Below are 12283 nucleotides of genomic sequence, written 5' to 3'. Positions count from 1 at the left end.
AATCCTGGCTGGCTGAAAATGTTCTAAAGCCCAAGAGAATTCCTGCATGCTGGTATGTTGCTGCTGACACAACAGCTGAACATCAAAGTACAGTGTTGGTGCTCACCTGTGACCTCATTCAAAGTCAGAAGGAAGTGTCTGTGGCTTTAGAAGCAGATGTGATGCAGAGTTCCAGTCCTCCCCAAAAAATCTTCTCTCTTCAAAATGGGTCAACAAGTCATTGTCGAGAATATTTACCACTATGGTTTCTTAATGAATTAGGGAAGTTCCGTGTAATTAGACTTCAAGAGTTTATAGGTGAGTTACATGATAGGATAGACACTTAACTCTTGGTGCAGTACCAGGGAGAAAAAGTGACCTGTGAATAATTTCAAAATAATTCCCTTAATTAATTATACTTGAAAAAAAAAAACCAGAGAGTAATTTATAGAAGATTAAAGATCTTTGGTAAGTTTTAATTAAAATGAAAGCAGAGGACATGTATTTTCTTGTAAGAGTTTCATATTTTAAACAGTGTTACTAGCCTTAAATATTAAAAATACCATTAAACCTATTAAAAATCATTAAATAAGAAAGGGAAATTACTTCCCCCTCATTTTTCAGATGCATTTTTTTCAGTTTACTCTTTCTCCACAAAGCAAGACCCTCCAGTGATGGTTTCATCCAGAGTATCATATTTTAAATGAAAGGCAGCTTTCCTTCCACTGATATCTCCTGCTATGCAGGTCAGGGTAGCCTGTTTGAGAAGGGGAATCTAACCAAGCAATTTCTCTGAGGCTTACCCTAAGTGATGCTTCAAGACCTTGTTTTTGAAAAGTCTATTGTATTTCCTCCTCAAACAAGAATAAAAATAAACTCTTCCTCAAATCTAGTAGAAAACACGGAGCTGAAGTCTCTTCTGGACTTCAGCTGGGGACTGGAGTAAGATCCTGAAGCACTAGCACAGGTTTTACACATACATGTCCCAGTGTATGGTTTGAAATAAAAGAGCAGGAAGACAGAAGAGATGCTGTAATTACTGCATAGGAAGGGGCAGAAGAAGGATTCATCATCTAATTCCCCATTAATCTGCCTGATTTTGTTTAAATATCCATCAGGACAAGGGACGAGGTGTGCTCCTCATGGTGGTTTGAACTGATGGGCGTGGCACAGCTCCTGCTTAGGTCATGGACCCTTTCTATGGGGTTGGAGCCACAAAAAGAGGTCAGGCAAGCTGGATCTGTGTCTGATGAGTGAGTGACCAAAGGGATGGAGAGGTAACATCTGCCAGAAGGACAAGAGGACAGGGGATCTGAATGCCTGTCCACAGCTCCCGTTGTGGGTATGGGACTTCAGTTCTGATGGATGAACTGGTGGAGAAACCTCAGTTAGAAGCAGACTTTGGTTATCAGACTGTGTTTAACACCTGGGGCCGAGTTAATGGAAATGCATTTCAGGGAGAGTCAATACTTCAAAGCAGCCTATCCATCAGGATTCTCCCAGTTTGGTCTTTACCATCTATCCTTTGGTTATGTAAAACTTAGCCTTTCATCTTCTCATTAATCTGTACCCCACTGGAATGATTAGCTTGAAATATAAGTGGTAAAGAGTTTAGAAATATATTCTTGAATAGCCTTGTGGTACATTTGGGTGTGAACTAGACTGTTGATATCCTGGGTCCAGACTCAGTTTCTGCTGCCTGCTGCAGTCAAGATGCTGTTGGAGGCTGGTCATGGGAATGGGTACCTGAGAGGGGCATGGAAAAGGAGGTGGTGATGATGGCTCCAGGGCTCAGCTTCAAGGGCACAGATCTGTGCAGCATCGATGTAGCAGATGTCTAAGGGCAACTGAGGCAGGACTGAGACATGGAGGGATAAATTCATGCCACAGAGGCATCAGAGGAGGCTAAAGAATAAACCTCATTCCACTCAGCTTTTAACTGCTTCCTTTCAGGTGTCAGAAAAAAATCTGGGCATTTCAGACCATGAGGTTAGGTTGAAAATGGCTCTTGTCCTGAGAACCTGAGGCACAAAGAATGGAGCCCAGCCAGATGGATGCCCACCCTCAGAGCTCTCAGATATCCACTCTCAGAGGCAGAGCTGAAGCCTTGGTTTTCCAGATGTCTTTTCTCCTGTTTGTCACCTGTGTGCCTTGTGGGTATTAGAAAACCAGGAGTTTACATTTGTACCAGTTCTGTCTTCTCATGCTTTACCATCTACAGATGTGTTGAAAATTACTGTCTAAAGAGTGCAGTGTCCCGTTTGGAACACTACATGGCATTTCAGACTGAAGGTGCAGCACTGCCTCCATGTTAGCAGAAGAGCCTTAGGAACATGGAAATCACCTGGATGGATACATGACCACAGCTCTGGTCATTATACCAGATTACAGCCTTAAATACAGATATTTTTGAAAAAGGGAATTTGGAAATCAGGCACGTGATAAATGCAGTGTTGATCCTACACAGTTTCTGATCTCTCAGGGAGGATTGCACAGTGATGTGCAGATGGCCCATGACTCCAGTGGGCCACTGCGTGGGGAAGGTATTTTTCAGGGTAGGAGCCACAGGTGGTCAGTGCTTTGGTTCTGACACAGTCTCTGATCACTTGTGTGCACCAGTCAGCAGCAGTGAAACCAGTCTTGTACCACAGAAGATTTGTTGATGGTTTTCTGCCATCAAATTGTCAATCAAGTGAGCGTGTGATAATTAGGACAGGAGGCACAAACTCCTACAATTCTCAAATATTTTTATGCAAAAAGAAGTCAGGATTCCTACCCTGGTAAAAGCCCCTACTTTGCCCCACATGAATATTTGGGTTTTTTTATAGGAAACTAAAGATTATGATGGCCTTGAAGTTGTATTTGTGGGTTTTGAAGTGGTTAGGTAGTTCTCAGAAGAGGATACTTACAAGTAAGAGACTTGCTGATGTCATTTTTATTTCACCACCAGTACGCCAAAAAAAAAAAGCTGAGAGAGACGTTGGTGGCCCTATATAAGGTGCAGCTCACCTCCTGCAGAGCACATCAAGAATCACAGCAAAGGTAAGGCTTGCAGCCCTTGTGCTGCTCTCACTTTGACCCTCTCTCCTTGGTGCTAACGCTGCCTTGTCTCCTCTCAGCAGTGCTGAGCCCGCTCTGCAGCCGCTGGGACAGACGCTGTCAGACCCTGAGCCATGGCCTCCCTGCACACCTTGGCCAACAGCTTCCCAGGATGGATGTTCTTCTGCTGCTGTTGCTGTCTCCCTCTTCTTCTCACCAGCTCTCTGCCTCTGAAAGGGGCTCCCAGTGCCCATCATGCCTGCAGGCTCAGGAAGATCCATTTCCAGCAGCCCTACATCAGGAATCGCACCTACACCTTGGCCAAAACGGTACAGTCATTGTGTGTCCTTCGTGGTGGGATCTGAGGACCTACTCCTCTCTTGGTGCCTCTAGCCTTTGGCATTCCTCCCTCTCTCCCCTGAAAATAAAACAAGTGGATTTGCAGTTAAGGCAGAGGTTGGGTGTGTGGAGCAGGTCTATTGCCTGCTGGCTGTGTAGGCAGGGGAAGCTGCTGCTGCCTCTCCTCCTGCTGCTCCCCAAGGGAAAGGCAGCCCCTGGAACAGCACAGCTGCTTCTTGTCAAGCAGCTGCTGCCAAAGTGGGTAATTTGTGAAATATGACATTAAATTTCTGAGTGTGCTCAGGCCATTTGGAGCTGGGCCTGTCCATGACTCCAGTCACAGCCAAGCAGATGCTCAGGTGTCCTAGAGTGCTCTGCCAGGGCAGGTTTCCTGGCTGCTTTTGCCATGGGTGGGTGTCCCTGGGTGCACACCACCGAGCACCTCCCTGCAGCACTGTGGGCCACTGTGAGGTCGGCCACCTGCAGTATCTCGTTTAGTCACCCATAACCACGACGACTTCTGACTTTTAACTGAGAGGTACAAGTTCAGACCTCAGCTTATTTATTTTCCTGTGATACTGACCTTGAATCTCACCCAACTGAGGGGAGAAACAGACACGATGTCGAAGCTTATCTACCTGTAACAGACTGTGGTGTCCATTCCCTCATTTCACCTGCACTTTCATTGCTGATGAAAACTTCTGGGTTTATTATTAATTTTTCTGTAAGGTTCCCAATGCCTCCTGACTCTTCCTTTTTCCTCTCAGGCCAGTGCCTCAGACAAGGACACAGACAACAGATTGATTGGGCAGCAGCTCTTTGTTAATATCAGGGTAAGCCTTACATGAGGAGTCTGTTCTTTGCATCCCTCTGCAGCACTTATGATCTCTTGCCTTGATTTAACATTGATTTACTTTCATACATAGGAAAACAACCGCTGCTACATGATGAAGAGGGTTGTGGAGCTCGTAGTAAAAGATGTTCTCCTCACTGAAATCAAGAGCCAGTACCCTCATGTTGAGGAGGTGGCACAGTTCTTGGCATCCCTTACCTCAGAGCTGAGCAGCTGTGTGAGTAACACTGGGTTTCTTTCCCTCCGACTCTCATTGCTGCTCCTAAATCTCAGAATGCTACAAGCAGTGTCAAAAGGCAGTGATATGAAAGGAAACCTCAGATCAAAGATATGAAAGTCAGAGTTAATAGAAAGGTGTGAAAAAGAAAAAAATAGTACATCGCTGCATATAGCTGTCCATCTTATGTCTGATGTTTCCTTTCTTTTAGCAATTCTCAGGAAAGAGAGACCACATTGAAAATAACCTGGAACAAATGAAGAACAAAATGGAACAGGTACATTTTCCCCAGACATTAAGAAAAAGCAGTTTCAAACCCCAGTCCTTTAGCTGGATTAAGGCTGACCTAATTATGAAACAAACTCGAGATTATTTAGGATGTGAAGCCTATGAGGGCATTAAATAGGAGATTAATGGTATTTCCCCTTCTAGCCCTCCCTCACTTGTCCTGTTAGCTCTCTGCACATGTTATGGGAATTTAAACCTTAAAAAATTAAGTTTCAGGAAACTTATATGCTAGTCTGGATTTGAACAAACTAGTTTATATCTTATGATATAATGACACTAGCAGAACTGTGTAAGAGAATTAGGAAAGTAAATTGTTGATTCAGTTTCTGTGACAATCCTAATTTCAATTTTCAAAAAAAAAAAACACCCCTATTTGTTAAGATTTGCATTCTGCTCTTTTCTAGTTGGGAGAAAATGGAAAGACTAAAGCCATTGGAGAGCTGGATTTACTGTTTGACTACATGGAAAATGCCTGTACTGATGCCCCAAAGAAGGGAGGGAACAAGAAGAAAAATTGAAAAAATTCTGGATCAGGCTTGAAGAGATGTCTCTGCAGATCTCTTGCAATAACTCAAATTAATTAGCTGCAACTATGTCCATTCCCCCCAGATGCAGTATATTTTTCACTTGTGTCAAAACTAGAAAACTGGGCAGAGACAGGATGGATATTGCTGCCTTCTTTGAAAATGAAAACTCCAGGACATTGCCTCTTGATTGCAATGCAGGGCATTACTTATTTTTGAAAGCACTGTTCTGTCCTCCTTGTCCCCACAGGAATGAGGCAACGATTTCTGTCTTTTATACACTGAAATTTGACACCTATGAATCAGCTTTGTTTAAGGCAGTGATGTTTTGATGTGATGTTTTAGCCAGGATATTTTGAGCCTCCTAGTTGGAAATCTCTTTTGCATATGTTGCCCCCTTCTGACCTTTGCCTGAAAAGTTGGTATTTCAGATTATTTCAGAAATAATTTTTGTCATTTGTATTTAATTGTAACTTATTTTAAGGTAATAATTATAATATACTTTTATTTATATGGATTAATTGAAAAATATACAAGGAAATGTATTTATGAAGCTTTACCAGAAATTAACACTGCTGTGTGGTATTTATATGCAGATGGAACATTTTATAAATGCTTTAATTTATTATAATAAATATTTTGGTCCTCAAATATTGCCATTTGCAGAACTTTTTGTCTTTTCTTCAAACACAAGGGAGATGACACACATTGCACCTGTGGAGCTGCTGAACTAGTGGCTGTATTCTTGTGCCCAGGAAGGATGCAAGCTCTGCCTGGGGCTATGCTTCTTCACCATAAGCCTGAAATTCTGGCTTCTCACAGGCCAGGGCTTAGTGGGCAGCCTGTCAGTCAGCCTTTCTTGTAGGGGATGGTAGGAAAAATAGCATAATTCCTGAAAGTCATTGGTTTGGTTCACTGGTTCTGCCTTGGTACATACAGAGACAAGATCCCTCCTTGAATAGCTGCTGCTGAAAAGTCCCAAACTGTCCCCATGGGCCAGATGACACAGAGACAAACAGGCAGCAGCTGCTAATGAAAACTGAGAGCTCTGCATTCCCACTGCCCATCCACAGCATACTGAGCACAAATGGTGCTCTGCAGCATCAGGGATCTGAGACTCCTTCAGAAGAGAATGCTTGGTGCCTATTCTCAACACAAACTCCAAGGCAGAAAAACCCCCCAAGTCCCTGAAGCACTGTTTAGTCTGTCATTATCCTGTCATGTCCTTCAGCAATGTCTCCTGGAAAGACAAAAGAGTTGCCCTGCTGTAGCCAGGGAAACTGGTGACTGGACCAAGCCTAAAGGGTGAAAAGCATCCAAATAATCAGAAATATGTAATAGCAGATTCCAGCAACTGCTGAAGTGTTCTTGAGTGAGGCCTTACCATTTATTCATCAGGGAGACAAGTAGCGTGTTGCTCCTGAGCCAGAGCAAACTAAAGATGGATTTAAAAGCATCCATCCGTACCTGTCTTGAACACAGTTTATGTGAGCTGAAATCACAGCACTTTCTTGTGGGAAGTCACATATTAGACCAGCATATGATCCATTTGGGTGATGGACGCCTGTTACAGGTCAAACTAGATTCATTCAACATGGTTTACTTTTCCCCACACTTTCATTTGCATATCACAAGACATGATTTACATGGCTATTCACAGTCAAGGCAGAAGTGGCCCATAAATGACAGGCAGCCAGGATCTGGTACTGCATGACAGTTTCAGGGATTTAACCTTTATTATATATTCAGTTTGGTATATATTTCCTTTCTTCTGGGATAAGGAATGATGTTGTCAAGAGCTATTGGCCAGCATCCTTTCTCTTATCATTCAAACTTGTGACAACTGACAGCAAAGGAAGGGAGTTTAAACACCAAATGAATAGCTCACTTCACTGACCTTTTACATACACAGTTTTTCCTTGAACCACATCTGTCTCCCTTTACAGTCAGTGGAGGATAAGAGGAATTATACAGGTGTCATTTCCCTGGTCTGCATTGGAAGGTAATAAAGGTTGTGGCTTTGGGCAGGATAACACAGCTTTACTCTAAAAGTACCTGTTTTGTTCCTTAATGATAAATAAAGGCCAGACCATGAGCCACATACATGCTGTTCCTTGTTGATAAAATCACTTCACAAATGGATGAATAACTTATTTCCTTCTTCTGCTTCCTTTAGGTCTCTTCTACACTGTCCTTACCGAGTTACCCTACCCAGAAATGTCAAATCAGTCTCAAGTTTTCCACACTGGGGCAGATTAAAATCTGTTTGTCCACAAAAGCGTAAAAATGAAGTTGACTAATTATTAACTTCTCCAAACCTAAAAGCCACCACTTGGAAGATTCTACCACAGAAACCTCATGAGCTGGAGCCCTGGAAATGCCACCCAGCAAAATTTGTAGAATTTCCTTCTCAGGTTTTCTTTCAGGGTATGTGTGACTTGAGGATGTGTGAAGGATGGTGGTGATGGTCAGTTTTGAACAAAGGAAGTAGAAGTCAGAGTAGGTTTCCCTTAAATGGAGGAAATGTCTGGGACAAACAATCACTGATCAAAAGAAAATAAAAATGTAGTTTCAGTCAGGCAAGCTGGGTTTTAATCCAGTTAATAGTTCCAGCTCAAAAAAGGAAAATCTTGCTGAAATATTTTGTTCTGACATTTTCTAAATAGTTAGTGTTTCGATTTTATGAGCATTTCTTTCAAAGGTTGAAAAGAGATTTGGAAGCAAAATGAGCTGTTTCATTTTGAGTTGGACAAGTGCTTTGAGCCTACACAAAATGAATTATTTTGGCTTAATTTTGTGGTTGGGCCACCAAAGAGAAACTCCATTATTCATGCAATTCTGATTCCCGTTGCCCTATTTTAATTTCCATTTTCTGCCTCCAAGTCATGGACTGTTTGGAATTCCCAGAGATCCTCGACAAGCAACCTTAGGGAAAGCACCTGCTCCACATTGAGGACACCTCCACTACAGGGGCTGCAGGACCTCTTCGTGGGCAAAAATTCACAGACCACTCTACTGTCAAATTTGCGTTTCATTGACTCTTCCTCCCCTTCTCTTACATTAGGTGACCAGAACAGGCACTTTTTTTCCCTACACAGATAGTTGTAAAACATTTATAAAACTGCCTCTGAAATGTCATATTGTGAAGAGAGAAGAACCCAAAGCATAAACAGAAGTTTCCACATCCTGCTGAGTAAGTATTGGTGACAGTTTAAGAAACATGTCTTAAATACATTGCCTGGAGTGTTACTCATTTAAGAGATTTAGATATTCAATGTGTGAATATATACTCCCCAAGTGACCTACAATAATACCGGGTTAATATTTCCAATCTGCTGCTGTAAGTATATTCTAGGCAATGCAAAATGTTGAAGCTACCCTGTTCATAAATCAGTGGCATGTGATTATGTCTGTTTGTGCTTTAAAGCACACTTTGCTACACAATTAACTGCTCTGGAGGAGGTATGCACTGCAGTGAACAGCAGTAAATGCCTGACAAACTTTTCAGTCAAGGTAATGACCACAGAAAGAAGGAAAAACCTACAATGCAGTTCTGTGGGACCCTGGGTATTATTGGCAGGCCACTATCCAAAAAAAAAAAAAAAAAAGTTACATAGAATAACATATTTAAGATGGAAAGTGATGCAATCTCTCCAGGGATCCAGACCAGGATTCTATTTCTAGCAAACATTCAAGAATGTTTGTTGGAAAGTCAGATTTGTGTGAGGTAACTAAATACAGACTATGTCAAGGCTGGTGGTGCTTCTGGGGCTACATATGATTCATAGCACATATCCATTTGTGACACCTTTTGCATTGGTTAACACTGCAGACATTATCAGATTAACTGTATGAACTTCACCACTAACAAAAGTGCTAAACAGCAATGCAAGTGAAAGGATTTCTTCTCAAGCCTAGGAAATCACTCTCTCTGTTAACCTTTATATTACAAATTCCTGGCAAGTACACATATATCGATTTCTATAGTTTAATTTGGAATTCAATGATGAATGGTTTGAAAAGAAAAGATTCCTACCTCTTTCCTCCCCTAAGGAGAAATTAAAGTAAAAATTATATTGAGAAGAACCATTTATCCTCAGGAAACTAGCTCATGGGACCCAAATGTAAATATTTTTCCAGTATGAAGGATTGAAGCACAGCATTTAATATTTCCAGGATCTGGCCATTTTTCTTATCCAAGTTTGATTAAAAAAAAATAGGGCTATCTTCTAAACTAAAAATATTTTGTCTTCAGCTATGGGCAGCATGGATAAAAATATTTTGAAAAAAAGCAGACTCATGAATATGTATTTAACTGACTTACTTGAAACTGTTTTATGGTTGTTTCTTCAAGAACCAGTAAGGCTTTTCCCCTGGAAATTGTAGCCCTAGTTTCAAATGACTGAATGCAAAGTGATGTTGATTTCCAAAAACTGCAGAATTGCATCAATTTAAAGTTCTCTTTATTCTACAGTTTTTTCCAAAAGAAAGATTTCTGACTCCTACTGCACATTTAAAGAATAGTGATGATGTTCCTTAAGAAGTGAAAAGAATGGGGCAATCATGCATCTGTGGTAAAGTCTAAAAGCTGTGCAATCATGAAGATTGACTTTCTGATTAGGCCTTGTGATGTAAGAGCTCCCCAATGGATCAGTTCGTCCTGTGTCTGGTCCTGCTCCACAGAAGGTAGAAAATAAGCTCCTATTGACTCCAAAGGGTGTAAGACTTGTTTGTGTATTTATAGGGTCAATTCTATTACCAAAAAAAAAAAATTAAAAAGAAAGGTTTCAACATAGATAATGGAAGTGATGATTTGGACTGTTCTGATAAAAGGCTTTTTCATGAAAATCTTGTATTAACACTTGTTTGAGAAGCAGAGGTTCCAAAATAAAGTTTAGATGCTGCTTGTCTTTGCAGTGACCTTGTATTTATTGTTGGTCTAAAAATACCCAGACCTTGTCCTACTTCTTACCAGAAACATCTGTAAAGTTTCTGGTTTGACCAGGTTTTCTCCTTCAGGAGTTATCCTTTATAATGTGAGTCCTGACAGTTTTGAATAGGGAAAGAAATTCCAGATTCTCTATTTTTCTTATGTTGTGACCAAATAAATAAATGGTGTGACTAAGATTTAAGGTAGATATTACCAGATCTGGGGATGTTATCAGCTCTGGGCTTAGTTTTACTTTGACAGCTCAAAAAGAGAGTGTGCTTGTTTGTCAAGGACAGCATTTGGCAAAAAATATTACTGGTTTGTAGTCATTAATGTGAATATCAACACTGTATGCATTTCTCCTCTGTGTGATAGAGGTTCAATTCAGTTTAGGAAAGCATCTTGGCTTGATGGGAACCACGTGTGGCTCAGAAAATGCAGGACAGTTGCTTGCACATGAGATATCTGGTTTAACTTGGCATGTGAGCTTGCAGCCTCCAAAACAGGGAGCTGCTCAGTGTTGTCACCATGCCCTCATTTAATATCTGCCAATGATTCAGTTCTTACCCGACTTGGATTTCCGGGAACTCAAAACAAATCAGTGACCAAGACTCTGATCCTGCAAATTGCTAAAGCAGCACATATTCTCCTCATTTTGATAGTAGCCTTATATGAGTCATCTGCCCTAGCTTTGGTGCCAGAAAGCCAGCTAGCAGAGCTGCGCTGCTGCCCACGGGCAGAGCCCGTCCCTAGCCCTGTCAGCAGCAGGGCTGGCAGGCGCGGGGAGCCTGGTGCCTCCATCAGCCTGTGTGATGTGTGTGACGTGTGGTGTGTGGTGTGTGATGTGTGATGTGACGTGTGACACGCGACATGTGATGTGTGATGTGTTTGTTATATGTGCCATATGATGTGTGACGTGTGGTATGTGACGTGTGATGTGTGATGTGTGATGTGTGACATGTGACACGTGACATGTGACGTGTGATGTGTTATATGTGATGTGTGATGTGTGATGTGTGATGTGTGATGTGTGACATGCGATGTGTGACATGCGATGTGTGACATGTGATGTGTGATGTGTGATGAGCTCAGACCCAACACCGAGCTCAGACTCAGCACCCAGCCTCGGGGCTGTGGCTGGGCCTTGCATATCCCACGCTTGGTGTGGTGCCCATGGGTCAAGCTAAGGGCAAGTGGAAGAACCAGAATGAAGAAGCTTTTTCTGTGCCATTTTACTTTGGAAATGTTTCAGCAGTAAGAACGTAACTGCACTAGATTTCAGTTTTCAGTTCCTAACTGTTTTCCATTAGTACTTGCAGTTATGGACTTCACTTTCTGTTGGTAACCCAGTGTCACTGGAAATGAATAAATAAGAGAGAATGTTTTTAAGGGAGGTGAATATGTGATGTTTCTCTGAAAATAGGAAGACAGGAGCAACTCATTTTTTTCTACACTGCTGAAGAGTAAATCAGAGAATTTATTAGACCTGCAGTATGAAGTTTTGGCTGGTAGGCTTAGGCTTATACTGTAACCTCATTATCAGAACCGAGATAAGAGAGATTGATAAATTACCTTCTGTTCCTTGCCATATAAATAGCACATAAATAAAATGTTATGATATTGTGATAAATAAAATGTTTGCTTTCCCAAAGCAACAGAATAATAAAAATAAACTTTTATATGTTCAGAGGTTTGGGCAAACATTTCAGACCTAGAATACTTTGAAGGGCTTATCTGAGAGTTTTGAATCATGTTGTCTGAAGATCAAGGCAACAAATGTGGTTTTTATGGAGCTAAACAAAGCAAAATTTGGCACAAAAATGCCTTTTTTTCAAGAAAAGGAATTCTCATGTGCAAAAATTGCTTTCAGATAATCTAACCTAAGCCTGGAAATGTGAGGAAACCTTTCTCAACCCATGTGTATTTGGAACTGATAAAAGCTTCTTCACAAATAGGTACAAGTACTGAAAATTTGTACAGATGGGAAAAAGTAATTAAAATCAAGGCTGCCATGTGATTTTTCCAGTCCACACTGTGAACTATAGAATTAACCTCTTTTTGTTGATTTAAGTAATACAAATAATCAGAAAAAAATATGGCAAAGGATTTTTTTT

The 12283-nt window shown here is 41.2% G+C and overlaps 1 protein-coding gene across 1 annotated transcript; it reads left to right on the top strand.

Annotated features, from left to right (window-relative positions):
- Positions 1–3152: 3152 nt before the first annotated feature.
- IL22 (interleukin 22) lies at positions 3153–5233 on the top strand. Its single transcript, XM_036401642.1, has 5 exons — positions 3153–3347; positions 4125–4190; positions 4284–4427; positions 4639–4704; positions 5120–5233. The coding sequence occupies exons 1-5, from the start codon at positions 3153–3155 to the stop codon at positions 5231–5233; spliced, it is 585 nt and encodes a 194-aa protein (XP_036257535.1).
- The last annotated feature ends 7050 nt before the right edge of the window (positions 5234–12283 follow it).

This window comes from Molothrus ater, chromosome 5 (assembly GCF_012460135.2).
Source record: "Molothrus ater isolate BHLD 08-10-18 breed brown headed cowbird chromosome 5, BPBGC_Mater_1.1, whole genome shotgun sequence".
Classification (NCBI taxonomy): Eukaryota; Metazoa; Chordata; class Aves; order Passeriformes; family Icteridae; genus Molothrus; species Molothrus ater.
This window is presented reverse-complemented; position numbering and strand designations above follow the sequence as displayed.

Excerpts from the sequence above, each read along its gene's own strand:
- IL22 (XM_036401642.1), top strand. The coding sequence starts at position 3,153 with ATGGCCTCCCTGCACACCTTGGCCAACAGCTTCCCAGGATGGATGTTC. Across the intron at positions 4,428-4,638 it reads CCTCAGAGCTGAGCAGCTGT|CAATTCTCAGGAAAGAGAGA; the intron begins GTGAGTAACACT and ends CCTTTCTTTTAG. Across the intron at positions 4,705-5,119 it reads TGAAGAACAAAATGGAACAG|TTGGGAGAAAATGGAAAGAC; the intron begins GTACATTTTCCC and ends GCTCTTTTCTAG.